The sequence below is a fragment of the Rhea americana genome, unplaced genomic scaffold, assembly GCF_003343005.1.
Source record: "Rhea americana isolate MKP2758 unplaced genomic scaffold, rheAme1 scaffold_49, whole genome shotgun sequence".
Classification (NCBI taxonomy): domain Eukaryota; kingdom Metazoa; phylum Chordata; class Aves; order Rheiformes; family Rheidae; genus Rhea; species Rhea americana.
Window position 1 is genome coordinate 5,296,905 of NW_028186634.1, and position 20,668 is coordinate 5,317,572.

At 37.5% G+C, this 20,668-nt stretch overlaps 1 protein-coding gene across 1 annotated transcript in view; it reads right to left on the reverse strand.

Moving 5' to 3' along the window:
* Positions 1-20,668, reverse strand: part of GALNT18 (polypeptide N-acetylgalactosaminyltransferase 18) — a gene marked incomplete at its 5' end in the record, with an annotated part of 121,647 nt that overhangs the window by 64,164 nt on the left and 36,815 nt on the right. The window contains 3 exons of the mRNA XM_085317091.1: positions 4,895-5,009; positions 7,104-7,301; positions 8,557-8,740. Of these exons, the coding sequence (XP_085173217.1) occupies positions 4,895-5,009; positions 7,104-7,301; positions 8,557-8,740 (497 nt within the window). The remainder of the gene's footprint in view (positions 1-4,894; positions 5,010-7,103; positions 7,302-8,556; positions 8,741-20,668) is intronic.

Sequence of the window (20,668 nt, forward strand, 5' to 3'; positions counted from 1 at the left end):
CACTGGGAGAATTTTCTTAATAAAAACAGACATCTATTTGTATGAAATCATGAATATATGACACGTAACTCATGGCCTGTATGAAAAACAAAGACACATAAAACTGAGGGAAACTTTCAAGGAAAAGAAAAAAAACCAAAATGTTTTCAAATAATTTTGGAGATTTGGGGACAAATGTAAATACCTGCACTTGCTCATGCTAATGAAAAATGAAAACCCTTACAGGGGTATATTATCAAAGACAGACCTCAGGTGAGAATAAYAAGGATAAATAAATCCTCTGGAGTGGAAATGATGGGATATGTAAACCAGCAACAGGCTTTTATGCACCTACACTCAGGTAGTAGGTTAATCAGATAGCAATCAAGAGTTATGGTCTCAGAAGTTGGGGGTTCAAAAAACAAAACAAAAACAAAGAGACAGAGTCTAAAGGACCTTCATAAAAAGTTGGAATTTAAGAAGAAAAAAATAGTATATCAAGGAGAGGCCTGACAGACTTCAAATACTCATTCCTTCTAGCCTCTCCACAAAGTGCCTTTCTCTGCTTGCTTACTAATAGAGAAAGCAGCGGGATCTGTTTCATTTAAGCTCTACACACAAACTGCTACACTAACCAGAAATGAAGCTGATATATTTATAGTAATGCTATTTTATTGCAGATATGATTAATTTCACTATGGCAATACAGTGTACAGAGTRTCCTGTTCAGTCTGATCTATAAATGCAATTTTCCTCCTGGATTAGCTGATGGTTAAATCTTGATACATGTTTTAGTGGGAGCAAGACCTATTCCTTTTCCATTAAAAAGCCATCACCTTCTAAAAATTTGTTCTTGTACCCATTTAACGGAACCATTATATCCCTGTGAACATGAATTCGTCTGCAAGTACAAAGTTTTTGTGATATATATAATTACATATAACTATATAATATAAGCTTAGGCTTATATTCCCTTGACTCTGATGATGACTTAGTCTGTGACCTGAGGCAAATCACTGATTCTTCACGAGTTCATGCATTCCTAAAAGTGGTATAACCAACTTTGTAACAGAGTATTTGAAAGCTTTATCAAACATTTTTAGGCTACTTTTACACACAAAATGCTTGCTATCCGTGTGCTCTTGATAGAAAAACTTATGCTGACTTCAGTGGGAACTGGAAAAAGCCTTAATTGGAAAAGGCATTTAAGAAGCATATTAAGAACTARACTTGAACCATCAGGGGCTGACTGCAATGGATTTGCAGGGCCTTCCGTAACTAGGAAGGCTTCTGTGCAAGCACAGCACAGAAATACAAATAAAGGTGAGAAACCTCAGTCTTACATTCACACTTCATTTTCACTATAAAACAGTTACCAATACAGTTCTTAGCTGGTCTCTTGGCCAGGCAATGGGATCCCAGTTTGCCCTCAAAATGTAATTTGGTCCCTTAAAAATATGCATAAGTCCTATCAATGGGGAATGACTGAATATAAACCAAAGGGAACCATTACTTATCCTAATGTGAATCTAAGATAKTGATACTGTGATGCAGTAACTAAGTCTTGTAAAAGCCTTGATGAAGTGACTGAGTTGCTTTAAAAGGATGCTGTCAGTCTTGAATGAACCAGCCTGATTTTATTTTCTTATGAGGCAAATAATAGCTTTGCAAGAAAATATCTGGCTTACCGAGAAAATACAGTGATGCTTCCAAGATTCAAAATGTATTCATATCTTGAACTCATGTGTTAGGGGTTCTAGCTCAAGGCAACAGAACTTTATTAATATGTATCGATAATGTATATTTATTATTTCACAAATATTATTACAATGCCATAAACAAAAGTTAAAACCTTAGAAGGTAAAATAACACTTCAATTTAGAGATAAATGGACCTGAGATGAAAAGCTAATTCATCAGAGTGGAGAGAATAATCCTGTAGTCTTCATATGGTTTACTGACAACAAATGCTTCAGATACAATTTCCAATAGCTGTTTGCTTTTTCTTGTAGTCAYGTAACACAACTACATTTGTGCTGATGATGGAGGTGAGAAAAATAACTCCTACTGCTACAATTCTGGGACAAGACTCCACCGTGTCTGTGTCTAATTCTTGGCCCTACATAGTGAAAATCTCATCAGTTCAGCTGAAAACAAAACATTTCAAGATTTTAGAAGACATAGTAAGTGGTTTCCTCTTTACAGTGAAAAGAATCCCAAGGAGGTGGACTTTGCTTCTCAGAAGCATCTCAGCTGGGAGATTAAATCTTTATCATTGAAACTGCAGCTGCCAACAAAGCACGCAGGGAACAAGGCTTTGAGTCTGTGCATAAGCTCACACAGAGATACTGATTTAGTCAGTTGTGTCATCACAGGATGCTGTGGCTATTGGGCACGTGAGTTTGGCTTGGGGTAGTTCTACATCCTCTGGAACAGAACAGTAACATAAGGACGCAAGACCTTGTTCTTCTTGTTTAAGATAAACAGGTAGCACAAGTGATCCTCACTCTTGCTGCTATTTCTGCAGTTGAATGTAACCYCTCTTGTTGCTGAAGTGTTTGTTCTTATAGGTTTACGCATAAAATTTCTAGATAAAGGAGTAAGARTTGACTTTCAGTGCCTAAGGAAGGGGAACAGCCTGTGTGAATTTTACTGGCAAACTCAAGTCATGAAAAAAAYCCAGGAAATTTGCCTAGCTTTCAACTGGTGATACACAACATCCTATTTCTTCACGCTAGTCTGGTACACCTGGTGTCTGCCTCTTCACCACCACATGATAATGGATATTACTCAGCAGAATACTAGATCAAGCTAGATGCTTCTTGAAAAGAAAAATGATAATGAAAGATGAATCATGGTGAGCAATCTGTAATCATGGATTGGAGATCATTTTAAAATGGAAACTTTATTCATTGTACYGATACTGTAATTATAAAATACAAACTGATGCAGCTTTTGTAGAACAATTACTGCCTTTATTAGGTGATTCATTGCAGGCCCTGCAGTTGAAAGCAGCACAGGGAGTCTAGAGATGACTCTTCAGTGCTGCAGAGACAAGAAAATGTAGTTTACTAGTGAAGACAGACCAGCTGGCCTGAAATCACTTTCTGGCTATGTTTTTTCACATACCTCAATCCAAAGAAAATCAAAGGCAGCCCTTGGGAGCAGTACCACTAACAGTTGTTTAGAGTACAATCAAACCACATGGCTGCCCACAATATTGTGGCAGCCACTCTGCGCAGTCTCCTGCATTTCGCCAGGAAGCAGTGCATGGCCACAGGTCTGAGCCAGAAGCTGAAGACTGAGGGAAGGGGTCCACTTGTGAAGCTTAACATCTGTAGAAATAACACTACAGTTCCCAGAAGCTCTAATATTGCACTGTACATTTATATTAATCCTGGTATTATCTGGGCTAGGCTGAGAATTGTGAGAAGAGTTGGTAATAAACTGCTGAAAAATCTGTTCATTACACCTCAGTAATTTGTTTTGATATAGCCAGGAACACAGATCCAAGTCAAGACAGAGACAGATGAGGCAGCATGCATTATGCCACCCTGCACACCACAGTCAGTTACAGATGAAAGTATTTTATGTAGGTCAGGCATTGCTTYCTTGGAGACAGAAGAAAGCTGTAAGGAAATTAGAGCAGTGTTGGGCCTTATTCCAGTGATCTGGTGTACTCCAAAGTTTCAATTATGCAGAGATTTCTGTGTCTCTAGCCTTGTCTATCAAAGTACTCTTCATAATCAACTTCTGCAAAGCTAAGTATAGTGGACTGGACAGGATATATGTCATGAAGCAGAACGAGATAAAACTCTGCCCTCACATGGAAACAATAGTTTTGCTAGTTAGAAAAAAAGGAAAATCAAAGTGACACTAATTTTCAGCTCATCGCAACAATGAGCTGCGAAAATCAATTTTTAAGGAAGAGAATAAGGCTCCCTCGCCCTCACAGTGAAGAGAATGGTGTTACTAAAAGACGCAGTCCTGCATTTCTCTTTCCCTTTCTTTTCAACTGTGCTCTAATGCAACTGAGAGGAGACCTTCCCTTCCCTCTTGCTGCAGTAATACTTTATTTCTGACAAGTGGGAGGAAAAGAATTTTAGAAAGCCAGAAGCAGAAAATGAGTATTTTTTAGTTATATCTCACAGTCTCAGGAGACAATTCTGTATTTTTTTAAGTTTTTTTTTGTCATTATACAACTCCATGTTTATATTCTGGCAACCATAAGGCATGAAATACAAGCTTCCACTAACATTTCAATAACAGATTTGGGGATTTAATTTTATAACACAAATCATACCATTTTTCTTTACTACCTTTCTATCTCGGAACTATCAAAAAACTGAAAAAGAACAGTACTGTGTTTTCAGGATCGCATTTAGTTGTGAAGGGAGACAGAGATACACAAAGCACACAAATTTTACACATAGTAAATAGATGAGCAGTGTATGATAGAAGAAGAATTTATGCAGCTTCAGTACACTATGAATATCTTAAATACCCAGAAGAGGCAGAGAGAAGGCAGTATAAATGCCTTTATATTTCAGCTAGCTCCATAGTGATATTTCTAATTTAAATAAATAAATGAATCTAGAAAGTCTTTTCCCATTACATCAACGAGAAATTATCTTCCTTACTGAGACTGAGATCATAGGTAAGTAGAGAGTCTCTGTAGAATTCTAGCATTGTTAGTTGAAGGAAAGAATAATACCAAATTCTTTATTTCTGAGCTTTTCCAAGAAAAAGTTCTTTAAAGAGATATGGAAGCTTTTGCCTTTTTTTTTTCCTTTTCATATTACTACATAAAGCTAAGTATCTCCTTTGCCTGCCATGCTCCATATTACCCCTCAATAACAAGGGACATACTACATTTTAAGTGCAAGTTGCCAGTGCTGGTTGGTTGTGTGTCTTACCCTGATTCCAAGCTCCACGTTTTCTCCTCCATATACTTCCATGCCCTCATCTAGTAAGCCAATCTCTTGGAAATATTCTCTATCTACTATGAAGCATCCAATCAAAGCAGGACTTCTGGAAGAATAAAACAGCAGTAGACAAAATTAGTAGATAGAAATAGGAACAATTTTGTTATTCAGAAACAGATTATATTTATCACTGCTGAGCCAAATGGTGTGCCAAGATAGATTCTCAGGGAGATGTTTCTGAAACAGATTTATCCAGCTTTATCTTCTTTTAATGTTCTTGATCCTAAGGCCAAATAGGCACTACATTGAAGGAAAATAGACTCAAAATAATTGGGTATACACATTCGCCAGAATACGTCAGCTTAGGCACTAACAATACTAGGTCTGAGAGTTTCTCCCAGCTTTGTTTCTGAGGCAGCAGCCATCGTGGCCAAATGTCTCCATCTCAGGCTTGTCTATGGTGATTATTAAGGACATCTCCAGATAAGAAAACATTATTCTTTAAGCTAATGTTAAAGAAGTGAAGAGGGACTTTCAGATCAGTTTTTTTAATACAGTATCAAGAAATGTCTTCACTGTAAATATGAACACTAGTGTGTTTTCCTGGGCCAAATTTAAACAAGTCATATGCCATTACTGAATCAGTAAGCTCTATTTATGTCACAACATAAATTATCTAACTTCTACTACTGTGGAGTCAATCTTAAGAAGGTAAGAATTCAGCCACAGAGAGTATAATCTCACCTTTATGAAATGCAGTGGAGAAGAATACAGAATAATTCAGCTTTTTTATTTTCCCTATTTTATAAATGCATGATGGCAAAAAAGAAAAATGCCTTTTTTGGTTATTACRGTGGCATTAGGAACTCTGGGAGCAACAGGGTATTAATTAACACCAATAAAAGGGAAATCACCCTGCATTTACTAGGAACATTCAAGTTGCCAACAATGTAGACATCTGCTTTCAAAGAGATTATAGCATGTCTAAATCACAAGCTGTAGAATTCTGCAGAAATATACACATTTGTGTGTTTAAATTGAAGTGCTATAGCACCCAGTTCAAAACAATGAAAGACTGTTTCTGACGTATTTAATAGTAAAGAAAATATCAGTTAACTTATGTCATGGATAAATGGAACATAATGTTCCATTTATTAGAAATGGATGTTATTTTTGGTGGTGTTTTTAAAGTATCTTCCAGAAAGCCTATTTCCTTTTGTTACAATTCTGAAGGCATTTTGGAAGCATGATTTATGTCATCGATCAATGCATATGGCCTTTCTTTTCTTTTTTGACACGCTTTTTTTTTTTTTTTTTTTTAATTACACAGCACACACATACAATGTATCTCAATGAAAGGGCTAGGGTACAAATTTACATATCCAATATTCTTAAAGTACATTTACTCCATGATCCTCAATTAGCACAGAGTTTTTGGGTAAATGGAAAAGTAGATTTCCTCTTTATTCTGAGTTTAAATATGTTTATTTTTAAAAGTCACTAAAACCATAATTTATATAGAAGGTTTGCTTCCTAAGGACTTAGCAGAATATTTCAAAGCACTTTCATAATGTTAATAGGTACTCATTAACCCTGGAATGCTTCCAATGCTGTGGAAATTACCATCCCTTTTTACATACGTCTGTGGCAAAACCGTGAATTTTCATCTCCTATTTTCCAGTTCTGAGTCCTGTTCTAATTGCCAACACATGGGTCAGTGCAGTCCAGAGACAATAGTCTCAGTTGACAACTCCAGTAAAGAGCTTGGAAAGACAGGACTAGTGGATCAAAGATACCCCTTGCACTGACTGCATGGAAACAAGTTACTGGTTGCTGGTAATGATCCCCTCATGCCACCACTGCAACCTAAAGTTGTGCTTTGCAGAACTGTTGCTGGTGAGAGCAGTCTCTGCACTTCCTTTCTGCAGAGAGCGAGAAGATAGGTACCAGTGACCTCCTTGATATGAATTTATGCCAAGGAGAGGAGAGGACTGGAACCTCAGCAGAGTTGCTGAGAGGACTCAGAAGCGCCTTTTCCTCTTCCACAGATAGAGGTGTTGTTCTGTATCACCCTAACAATACTCCAGACATAATAAAAGAAAAATATGGAGCTAGATTGTACCAAAGCTAGTAATTAATACAGTCACTGCTCACACACAAATGCTGGACCAGCATTAACTTCCATGACAAAGCATGTTACCTTATTGGAGCAGTTGTGTTCTCCAGTTTCCACCATGATTTAGGAGGGTTCAGATATCGGCACCACAACTCCCAGTCAAACCCCTGTGCAGAGAGGGGATATTCCTCTATTTCAAAATTATCATACTTAATGTTATCAAATGATGGAGAAATGACCCTTTTTCTGTTTTCCTTTATCCTAGTGAGCACTGGTTCAGCCCTAAAAACAGAAAAAATGTTGAGACTATGTCAGCAGAAGCACAGCACTGATGGAAATAGCAGCCTATACTATATATTTGGAAAAGGGCAAAATCTGTAGCTATTACTCATTCAGAGCTCCCTTTGCTTTACAATGGAACTTTGACAGAGCAGGACCTGCCCCAAAAGAATGCATGGCAATATTTAATCTAGGATGCCCTATTGATATTCTTGATGTGTGCTGGAGAATAGAAGAAATGACTATCTGCATATCATAGAGCATTTATAACCTTGCTATCAAAAAATGCTAACTTCAGGCTCTCAATATCATCAAGAACATCAAGATCAAAGTTAATAATAGATGTATCCTAGGGACAGAAGCTCCTGCCTTTTTTACCATCTTTTCTTTTCTTTTCTTTTTTCTTTCTYCTTTTTTTAACTGAATAAGCAACAGAGACATCAAACMCAAATTAAACAAGTTAAAACACATGTTTTTAACTATGTAGTACTTAGGCACATACCAGTAACCTCAGCGACAAAATAACACTTTTTTGTTTACACTGCAGAATGTAAAAGAAACTTAATTTCTACTAAAAACGGGTGGGGGAAAGAGAGGACAATTTGCCTCAGAAGTATAGAGAAAGGGCTTGAAATGCTGTATTATTTGGGAAAATATGATTTCTGAGGAGTACAGACATAGAAAATGGAACTCTTGTCAGTGCTTTTACAGTATTTATAAAGGAGTATAAGCTCTATATTATTTAGAAGCACAAGTACTTACACAAATATGAAGACAGTTCTATATTTCTGGAGAACAACTTCCAATATTGGCCTGAGATTTCAAGAGAACTCAAGAAACACAAGGGAACATGTCCTGAATCATCATAAACTAAGTGTGCTTCCCCCTAATTGCAAACATTTACCTACCTGCAGCTAGCCTACCCTACTCAGCAGCTTCATGCCAATGAAAGAGAAATAATAATAAGCAAGAGATGTAGATATTTTAGATGTATTTTAAGAAGAAACAGTAAGTCACTTACATGCTGTTTTCCAATACATTTATAGTTTAAAGACATTGTAATTACACCGGTAGAGACTAAGTCACACCAGAAAAATGGATCTAGATTATTTTGCACAACACAAATACATTTTCCATAACTGCCTCCAACTTTGAATCTTCATCAAAAAGATCAGAATGTTATTTCATCCCCATTCATAATTCATAAATGGTGCTTGTAAAAGGTCCATTGATCAGAGGATTACCAGAAGACACATACCATCCCACATTGAATTCTACATGGGCATCAAAGAGAGCAACTACTGGTGCTGTGGCAACTCTCCATCCACTAACACGAGATCGGATCAGTCCTTCCTGTTTGCTGTGTCGAACAACCTTGATGAACCCAGGCTTCTGGGCGTTCACTTCATCAATATACTTCTTCAGTTTCTCCTTGAGTTCTTCTGTACAAAGATAAGAATTAAATGTTAACAAGCAGTATCAGCTCATCAAGATGCAAAAAGCTATTCTTACAGCAAAATAGGAATATTCACACAGGGAAATACTCTGTGTCAGTTTAACCAGGAAGAATGCTCAAACAGTCATGTCCAAAAGAAAAAAAGATACAAGATACAAAAAAAAAGGATCAAGATACAAGATAATAATAAAAAATATCCATGTATAACTACTTAGCCTGCATGATTTCTACCAGAATCACATCACTGTTCAACAGTAACATGCCACCAAATAAAGCACTCACTCATAAAAAGTATCATATCAAGGGCTATATTAACCAGTTATTTACATAAGTGAATATTGTGTTACTATATTAACAAAAAAGGTAACAATCTTGTATTTCCAGAAAAATACTCCAAAGTATTATCCATGAACTTTAACAATATTTAAAAGAGATAAGAGAAAGAATGAAGTGAATTATTTATGCTTTTCCCATATTCCTTTCTATATCTACTAAGAAGTTCCATGGCTTTTGCTCTTTTCTCACTAGAGGAGAATCATTCCTAATCAAAAGATGAACTTTTTAAATCAACAACTATTTCATCTTAAAGACCAGTGCATAAGAAAATCAGCAGAACTGCAATCAGTAGAACTGAAGTATGCAAATTAACAGTCTCTATTATTCTTTATGAGCATTGCTATGTGCAGCTTATGTTATCGCAGCACTCAGAATTCCCTGGGGGTAACTAGGTTCCTTTTTTCCTAGGCTCTCTGCAAGAGAAATATCTTTGCTGTGAGACAGAATAATGYTCTGTGGTTATGATGCTAAACTAGAAATCATCAAATCTGCATTAAAAACTCAATGCTACCTAGCCCTTTCTGTGAAACCTTGAGCAAGCCACTTAACTTCTCCATAAATCAACTCCCATCTGTGAAATGTGAACACCACACTTACTAATTTCCAGTCTATTTAATTTTTAAGGTCTAGTTTTCTTTTTCTCTCTATTTGCACAGTACCTTGTGCACTGAGGTAATGGACTGAGGGGGAGGCTGCATCAGACAGCTGACAGCACCAGGGTCAGGGAAGAGGAAAGAACAGGACAATATAGTTCACAGCAGGGAGAGAGTATAAAAATTTCTGTCGCATTGGTTGACCTACAGAGTTAGTTCATGTTTGGGGACTTTTGGTAGGTTTCTGTATTAGCTGATTTTGTAAGTCAGGTAATCTTGTTGATTCACAAAGCAGGTGGACAAATTATTTCCCTTCTGAATCTATGCAAGATGTTTCTTATTCAGAAATCTGTATCTGCTTCCCAGACAGTTCTGTTCCTCCAAGCCTTGGCTATGCCATCTGCCACTTCTCTGGTTTTCTTTGCATGCTACTTTCAGCTTCTAGTGACAGACAGACAGACACACACACACACTTTCACCAAATGAAATGGTCAAGCTGCTGTTCTTTTCATCTATTCTGGAGAAAAAAATGTTTTAGTTTTTGCTCAGGCTTTCAATCCTGAACGATCCCTTGGGCAGTAGCTTTTAATGTTTTGGCCATCACAGAACAAAGAAACATTTAATTAAACAGTTGTTTCTTCTCTTAGCCAGACTGCGAGGTATCTTAGCACTTCCATAAAGTCCAGGAAGCCTGCAATATTTCATAAATCACAGACATTTACTGGTAGCCATTACAGAACAACCCATAGCAGCAATAGCAATATTAACAATCGCTCCTGCCAGTATGTTATTTTTGGTTCTAGTATGTTTTTATAAAAATAACTGGAGCCTTTCCCTATGTTATAGCATCTAATATTTACTTTTTATAACATTCTTATTATTTTTTTGTCATATACCTCATATACGTATTGATTGTTTTCAGACAACCTTACATCATTAAACCTGCTTGGCATTCTCTTATTAATTTCTCTATTTAAACTGATTCTCAGTGCAGCTGAAAACACAGTCCCAGGACAGAGCTAAGAGAAAGCAAGATTTCACATATCTCTGTATGTCAGTGACTTAGCATTCTGCATATGTTGGGTATAACACACCTCACCAATAGGTGCACAACTGTGAACTTTCTCATCACCCTTCTGGGATTCTGGGAACCCAAATCTGTGCCACATATTGTTCAAATAAACTCAATAGCTGGACTCCTTCGAAGAAGAGGAGGAAGTTCTGATGAGACTAATTACTTTAAGGGTACTAAAATATAAAAAGATTTTTTTTAAACATAACCAAGGAGACTTGTCTCCTCTATTACTGTAACTGGCATTAGCTGTGCAATTGCCCCTAGCTACCAGCAAGGAGGAGATTTTTGCACTGAGCCCAGGTAAGTTCTCCCCACAGCAAACTAGCCACTCTGAGAACTGGTCATCTCAAGCAGAGCTGGGCAGCATTCGCACCAGAATAGTTAATGCAATACAAAATCAAAAGCAAACACATTTTATTAGCCACATTAAATGTTCATCCTTAGAAAGGAGGTGAATGTGCCCTCTACTCCTATGCTGAGAAACAGAAGCAGAGCTGCTTCGCAAGGTGTACTCCAGCCTAAACACTGCTCCAAACTATATGATTTAATGAGTCTGCTTCTCTGAGGATATGAGGTACGGGCAAGATGATCATGTACAAAGATCCTTTAGATTCATCCCCTTTTGTAGCGGCTCCCAGACAGCCGCCAGCAGTGACTTTCTTGCAGCTGGTTCCACTGGTGCTGCAGGGCTATGCCTGCCACATACCTTTGCATAAGTAAACTCAGGGCACGGAGGCAATAGAGTAACACGTAAAACTGCTAATACATTTTTTCATGAAGAACAGGAATTAAAATGAAATAATCTACAATACATGTCTGCCACAGTACTTAAACTGTAGCCATATTTTAGGAATGAACTCAATATATTCCTAGAATTTTTTAGACTATATTACTTATATCTTTAAAAAAATTTGTTCATGACTACATCTTCTTGAACAAGCAATATGCAGCATTAACATCCAGCATAGCATACTATTCTAATTTATATTAGATTTGCTGCATATTCATCAGTCTTTTCCTTCATAAAGCTAAAAAATCATATTCGGGTTGTCTATTGTGCTTGTGCAGATCAACATGTTCCTACTGCTTATCCCCTAGCACGCAGAGATTCATAGCCAGCACAAAATTATAAAACCAAACACTAGATAACAGCAGTTTAAATTCAAAAAGAAGGTATTTACGTTATTGAAATTGTGCCAACATAAAATAGCGCAAAACAGTTTTCTGTTCCCAAAATGAAGTCTTGTAGAGTGTGAATATCAAAACATGAAGATCAAAGCTCATTCTCAGCATAAGCTGCTGCTGATAGGTTTTCAAAATCAGGGAACTATTTGCTACAACAATGCAACATCAACACTGAGCATTAGAACCAAATACATAAAAGAAAAGCAGGCTCTAATCAAGGACTTGAACATCAGTACCTTTGACAGAGTTGCTGTTCTCTCAAACACCTTAATTTTTAGCAATTAGACTATTCTTATGGCTGTCAACTATACTTCTTAAAGTGGACTGACCATACAAGCCTGATTAAACACACAATTCTTTTCATAGTTAGGTTTAGTATGACAAGAAGCGGAAATGGAATAGGATCCAAATCTTAGATTTAAGTCATGTTGCTGCCACCAGCATAACTTCAGCCACACATTATAGCTATGGTACTTACTAGGCAGTACACACACTTATTTTTCTGGTTACACTACAGTTTTCTGTGAATTAAGTGAATGGCCTAAGAAAGGCAGGGCCTACACATAGTTTTATTTGGTTTTCTTTCTCTGGACTTCAGTATCAGCCCCAGGAGGTAGAAGAGGGTGTATTTTAGCTGATCTTCTATGCTAGCCTGCAAGTGGTCACAGTAGACAAAGCACTGTTTTTCAGTCCAGCATTTTCTGGCAATTATTCAAAAAAAGCTTTGACTTGCTCTGTAAGAGCAGAGAGCCAAACACAGAATTTTGTGCACCCTTTGCCTTACAAAACCTATTGGGCAGACTCTCCAGAAGAAAAGAAAGTCTAGTAAAAGAAATATAGCATCTGGACACAGCCAGAGGACACAACAGACATGTAAATGGCTCTAAAAAAGTCTGCATTTTCTGCAGAACATTAAAGATGCCTGAGCAGGAGACTTGAGTCAGACTTATCATGCAGTCCATATTTTCCTGAGCTTTGCATAAGAAACCTCAGTTCAATTGTCTTTGACATTTTTAGAACACCCTGCCCAAATGGATTGAAAGATGGGACTCTTCCCCCTAGAACAGATCATACAGTTTTTGATGCCGCTGATGGTCGTCAGCAAAAATATTTTTAACCGGGGCTCTTTTTTTCCACTTCAGATACATTGCATGAATAATAAACAGTCTTCTTCATTAATTATTGTGCTTCACTGCTTTATGCCACCATAGGGAAAAGAAAGGGAATGAACAAATGTGTCATCTTCAATACACTGTTGATTCAGTTTCTAATTATGGAAACAAACAGGCTTGTAAAGATAGATGTGCTTGCCTTTCAGCATGCAATCTCTCAAATAAGGACTCGATTTCACTAAGCTGAATCAGTATCAGCAGTTGGAGAGAGAGAACCACCATATAAGGAATGGGAAAACGGTGCAGATCTGGCCCTTGGAAATCATGAATGCTACCACCTATCTCTATATAGTACAGATTCCTGGCGGGTACATCAGAGCTCTCCTCATAAATGTGGAAGACATAATTATATGACATAATTATGTTTATTATTAATATAATTAAGTTCTAACACTTCTAAGAGATCTTTGTTTATTTTTAACAAACTCACCACAAAGATTTCCTTTGGTAAGTTCCTCCTATTTCTGTATTACAACAGTGCTAGAGAACTAATTCATGCAACTTTGCCTTCTTGGGAAGGATGCAGAGAGGCACAGCAGGATGGAGGCACGGAGCAGCAGGAGTCAGAAGACATCAGTCATCCCACAGCTACAGAGACTATATTTGAAGGTATCATTTAGTTCACAAAAATCCCTTCACAAGGCTATCTTCCTTTCAGGAAATGGTCTGAGACAACTGTGGGCTTGAGATAAGCCCTGGCAATGCAGCTCTTCTCCTTGTAACACTGTAGCTCACTTGGCTTGTGTCCAGTCCTGGCTCAGAAGCGCAATCTGGGCCATAATCCTGCCCTTTACCTTGCACATTGAGGGATTGTCACAGGTCCCACAACATGGAGAAGATTTCTTACACCCACCCAGGGGACTTCTCAGATGGAAAACCATCTGCAGAAAGCTCCATGCTCTTCATTCACTTGCATACAAACTGCTTATGCCTTCCCTATATTGGGAAGATACCTGGCCAGATGGTCAGATGAAGTAAAGTGTTTTAGCTCCATGTAACTCCAATGTCTTACAGGAACTGTGGATCTGGCCCTAGGCTTTAAGTGTCATTTTAAAATTATTGTTACAAGCAGTGTTGTCATAAATAATAAATTACTGCTTTGCATTTGTAGAGAAGTTKGAAGAACAGTCAATTTAGCTTCATTTCCAATAACTTTCATGCTTTAATGTGCTGCCATTTTGTGTGCTTAAATGAGTGCTCGTATCTCAGAACAATTACATTTGTAAAGTCCAACACTCACGTTTTCCTCAGACAGAAGCATTCTACTCTCTTTTCAAAACTCTTCTACTTAGCTTTAAGCTTGCCAATAGAGCTAAGATGCAAAAAGATCTCACATAAATCTGTGCTGTACCACTTCTTCTGAAGTCTGGAGTCACTGATGACTTTGGTAAAGTAGAATGCACACTGGATGTTGCTGCAAACTTTGTTCTTTAGCATAAAATTTACTTCTATGTCAAAGGCCCAGGAATTACCATGTCCCTCTTTTATATTAGCTCTTGGGTCAAACAGATTTTACAATGATGGGACAGAAATTATTCTCCAATATGGAATGGTGTTTAATATATTGATGCTCCTCTCTGTGCCAGAAATTGTGGATTGGCACATTATATAAAAGGGGCACAATTCTGCCAACTCCTTTACTCGTGCTCCAACTTGGTGTCCTCAATGTGCTGCACACAAGAAACATACTCGTCTTCAAAGTCCAGGTAAAGAACTGCATCTCATATTTCTTCGACCATAATACCACCTCTAAAGGCAAATCAGTGAATAAGAGCAGTGGCAGAAATACAAAGGAGCTACTGCCTATCTCAGAGGCAAGGCAGCACTGGTCACTTTGCCTCAGCGAGRTTCCCAGGCAGTTTGCTCCCTGAACGCAAGGATTCTCCACTTTACTTTGTGCCAAGAGTCACTCGACTCGGCACAAGGCCACCTGCTCCACTTCCGAACAAAGTCTGCGAACTGAGAGAGCTACTGCCGTGCTAGAAGCATCTTATCAGGTGCACCTCGCTTCTGCATAAAAAGCATTCAAGTTTGTAAAAACACAGAATTTCTATGAATTAATTAATTTCAAACCATCTTGCATCTATTTTATCTGCTAATTTGTGGCCCAAAGTCTTATGATTGAGAAGAGCTGTTTTTCCATCGGTGATTTCACAGCCTTTCTTTACAAAAACATATAAAATACCTAACTTTCCTTTTTGCAAATAATGAAATCCTATTACATCCTTTGCTGCAAAAGCCCCTCTCTTCCTTCTCAGTCTCTGCAGGCATACAACTTGCAGAGTTATTCGTGTTATAATTTAAATTCATTGCAGCAACCACTTCACAAAAGAAAAATTATTTAAGAAATAATAGATATATAATAGGTAATAATAATAGAAAACTATCTAATAGGATGGTGCCTTGTATTATGTCATTTACTTGGCATGCAGCTCAGTAAAGTTTACTATGCTTCATATTTTTTCCCTTTCCACTGTCCCCTTATCTTTCATGCTCAAGTGGTCACCTCTCATCTCTGTAGCAGAAGCAGATAACTCCAAACGGAAAACACTTAAGAGCAGATAGAGGCATGCCATTTATAATGTACATGTATACATAAAATGTTTGTAACAGAAAGCAACAATGCACAAACTGATAAAGAAGGCCTGTTGCACACATATTTAAAAACCTCATATTATCTGATAATGGATAAACCACCCCAAGGAGATTACTAACAGGATGTAAAGAATTAAACTTTTTATAGATCTCAAAATCAAAAAGAGCAATATAGTCCTTTTTCTCCATTACTACTTGTCTTGCTGACAGAGATGCAGAATTTAACCTCAGAAGTTCATGCTATCACATGTAGAGCCAGACAAGGTAATAGACTTTCAAAGTCACAACCTTTGTATGCAGTGATCCACAGCTTCAACTGCTGTCAAATCTCCGCAGTTCTATTGAGACAAATGATGCCAACACCAAATTATTCCCACTCATACCCTAGACTACAAACCAAAGATTTCTTTGGCCTAGCAGATGAACAGCACCCACCTCCTGCAATAAAGGCAGAAAAACCATGCAAGTGCATGTTTCCTCTCCTAATCCTCCAACCGCCCTTTAAATTGCCCAAGAGAAGCTAGTACATATTCAGTGTGAAGCACATACTGCTTTCAAAGGGTTTGACAGAGGTTGCTTTGATCCACAGTTTTTAGGTCCTCCCACAAACATCATGTCTAAGCATGGAAAGAGCTTAAGTAGACACTCAATGAATCCTCTTGCTGATTTCTACAGTTTTTTAGCCTTCAACAAAAAAACAAAATTGTATGGTTCTGGGAATCTGACAGCAGAAGAACCACATTCCAGCAAATAATTCCACTTCAGAACAGCAATTAGTAAACTAACACGTGTCTTGCAACACCAAATAGGCTTTCTAGAAGAGACCTGTGCAAGCAGCTATTCCTTGAGCAATCTAATAAGCAATACAATATTCAGGTTCATTTTGTGTTTTCTAAATGATACCTAGTTCCAGACCCTGGCCATGAAAGTGGGATACCATCCATCTCATCCTCCAGAAAAATATGGTCTTACATTTCTGATTTTCAGCTAAACTTCAATATTCAGAATTCATAAGAGATCATTAAGTCCTGCCTACGAATATTGTTGTATCTTAGTAAATCCCCACAGTATGGATTAAAAAGAACATTAAAAAATATCTTTTAGGAAGTGTAACAGCTGAGCACCACATTATGGAGGAGGAGGATACAGTCGCAAGATATACTACATCTATTATTTTTTGTTAGTACTACTCACTTGTACTGATATCTGTGTACTAAGGGCTGTAAGTCCCTTCTATTTCTCTGCCAGGTTCAAAGACAGTACACAATTTCTGTACTAAGTTGCATCCTGTCATGGGTACCCCATAGCCACATTGTGGAAGGTGTCATAGGCATGTTCTGCAGCACTTTGCAAGACAGAGGTATGAACTGAAATACTAGATGAATTTGCAAGGTCACAGAAGGAAGTCGAAGCAAGAGAGGAATTTGAACCTGGGTCTCCCAAATCCCTGGGCAGCACACTAACACTTCAGTCTTTGAGGCTGCAATTCCGCAGTTGGAGTCATGGCCAATGGAGAGCCCAGAGAATTCTGTGCCGTGTAGGAGCTCATCCACACAGGATTCCACAACACTGGATCAGGATTAAAAGCCAGCTGATACCTGAACCTCTTATTAATGTCAACAGAAATGCATTACGAAAATGGATTAAGGCTCTCCATCCCCCTATTGATGTGAGAATCAGATGCTTACTTCTGAGTACAGAGCAGAGCATACTAAAAGTAAGAAGCAACATCAAGAAAGGAAGGGAAAATAACTCTGCTCTCAGATGAACATTCCTTCCAGCTCTTTAATGAACGTAAGTGTAGTCAGCAAAGCAGGAAGAAAAAAAAAAGTATAAAATATCTTTTCTTAGATTACAAAATTCCCAATTTAGAAGGATCACAAATGACAATAAAAGCCAGGTTGTGTGTATGTGTGTTTATCCCAGCAAATATGCAAACAAAACCTAAAAATAGAATGGGGGCTTTCTAGGCACCACCATAGTACTAACATACAAACAACAAAGAAAGAGTAGAGATGCTTTGGCATACCTCTTCAGTGAAACATCTAGGACCCTCTCTCCAGAACTGTGCTTACATCCTCAAAATATCTTTAAGCACAGACCTATAATCATATAACCTTAATTGTTCCACTCCATTTACTGATTACTGGAAGCTTGAGTTAGTCTCAGCATTAACATTATTCCACTCTGGGCTTACTGTGTACAACTATATCCCACTTAGTGGCTGTCACTGGATATGCTATGTCTACAATAATGCAAACACAACAATGGTCAATCTGGTCAGGAAAAAATACTATCATTGAAATCAGGATATTTATATTACATCGGATGCAAGAACAACTTATGCTGTTTATTTATATACAATAATTTTAGGAAGGGGATATAGAGCGAGACATACACAAGCACCACAAATGTGCTCGAAAACCTCACACAGTGAATACAACACACTGCCGAAATAATCACTGCCAGAATTCTATGAGTTCATAATCTCATTTCTTGGTGTTCCAGGATTCATCTGTAAAATGACCTTTAAAAGCTAAAGAGAAGTGTCTGAGAAATGCATTCTAGTCCCAGTTGGATAGCAGCTCTTTCCAGTAATCTAATTTGCTTTTTTAATATACAGTATTTAATTCTAATCTATATCTTGGACTTGTAAGGAGCCAAAAAATCACTATGCAGAAAAAGAAACTAAATGCCTGAACAGAGGCAGAGCAGACTATATAAAATGTAGAAAAATATAATCTGAAAACCACATTACTCTACTTCTATAACCATAAGACTCAGCAAGCTGCTTGCTGTGCTGTAAACTTGATAAATCATCATGAGTCCAAGAAACACTGAGGTAATTTGTACTATGATAACAGATTCATAAAGAAAGAAGGAAACTGCCAATTAAAACACAATCACAATAGTCCAAGGGTAACTACTTTATTTTTGAAGTGGTTTCAGAAGAAATCAGTCACATAAGTTGCATTAAAAATGTATTACAAAAATACACATTTAGAAATCTAAGGAACAGGGCTCTTATATTTCTGTCTGCATCAGACCTCTAACAGCAAGGAAGTTGAGGACAGGACTATGAAACAAAAAAGCAATCATGGAATACTTCAGGTGGGAAGAGACCTCTGCAGGTTATCTATTCAATCCCCTGCTCAAAGCAGATCCAATTAAATAATACTAAATATCATTAATTATTAAAGAACTACTTTAAAAGAATGTCAGACAGTATTAAAAGTTTTTTTAAAATAAATAGGACTTAGCCTTGTATGTCACACAGCTTTTAAAGAAAATCTTACTTAAAATGAGAAATTATATTCCAACTTTATAAACATGGCATAGAACAACTTCCCTGAGAGCAAAACAGTAGCCAGCATGCACCAAATTTGATGACAAGGTGAAAGTATCCTTGAGGGTCATGACAGCAATAATACTATCCAGCCTTTTGAGATTTCACACTAGAGATCAAACTACAGTTAAGAAAAAAACAAATCCTTCTCTGGTATATTTTCTACATGGTACAAATACAGAGTTGCCAGCTCTTCCACTTTTTATGAAAGAATCAGATCATATCAGATGACTCCTACATGTTGGGATGCAAAACGTTCCAGTAGGCCAGAAAGACTGATTTTTCGAGTACCTGTGATTATGTTTGATCATATTTTGCCATTTCAAAGGCAGACTGCAGCTTGTATGTATTTCACCACAGTAACACAGTACCCAGGTCACCAAGCAGAAATAGAGTTTATCAGGGGGTTGGGAGGAGAGRTGGGAGGGAAGGTGTTTTTCCCTAATGGGAAAGGATTTTAAATCAAAAGAGATATATTATGCAAGATGTTTCCATCAACAGATGGAAATAAGAGCAAATTATACCAATACGAGTGTGAACTTTTTGCATTCTTCTCATGGCTACAGCGATGCTGGCAGTGCAAACAAGGACAGGTAATACTACTTGCAAGTAATGGTTTTACTGAGTGAAATACTGACATCGCAGAAGTCAATAGGAGCTTTTCAGAAACACCCGTTACACATCCAGACCCTACATTCAACATCATACATGTTAGCAAGCGCAAGTTGTAACTAGCCCCTAGAAAAGCAAGCTCTCCCATGCCCTCATATTACGAGATACAGTCATGGAAAAAAAATCTACCAAAAGCACTGGATTGGATCATGTAATCCCAGGACTCTGCTAACATGGAACAAAATGGAGCAGGGGTTCGACTTATCCCCTCACCTATGCAGCAAGCAGAGAAGAGCTTTCACTGTGTATTTCCACCAGCATCGTAGGAGCAGCGTTGCTGCACAGTCACCTTTCAATGTATATTCAGAACAATCTGGTAGGCATCTACTGTGCCATTTAAGTCACAAGCTTGAACTAAAATAATCTGAACAACTTGGAGGTTATAGCTTCTCTTTTTTGAAACTTCCTAAACCTAAGGACAAAATCTGAACAATTCTTACTCCTGTAAAGYACTCATTTAAATCACAAGTGATTTGGATTGAATATAGGGCATAAGAGCTGCGGGATTTGGCTCTGTCTAAAGAAAGACTTCTGTTTGGATGGGTGAATCAACAACATAAGTTCTGGCTTGCTTCTTTACCAGAACCTTCAATAACTTCTTGAGAGTGCCATAATGCTGGGACTGCACCATTTGGTAGTTGTGGAAAATCTGTCTGGCATATCCAATCTCCAAGTAAAGGATTGCTCATTAAAGTATTGCCTTGTTCACTGCTTCCTAAAAATCCTAAACTCCAAGTCTTAGGAGAACTGCATCAGGCATACAATTTGTATTTTTAGATGAAATTTATCAGCATACACCTGTAGTTTTACTGAGAATAAATTATTCTAAGTGTTTAGTTAGATAGTACAGAGAATTTCTCTATAGTCATCTAATCACAATCTATACAATGGCTTTCACAAAATATTTGTCTTTTTGTCATATTACAATTGTTGTTTATGT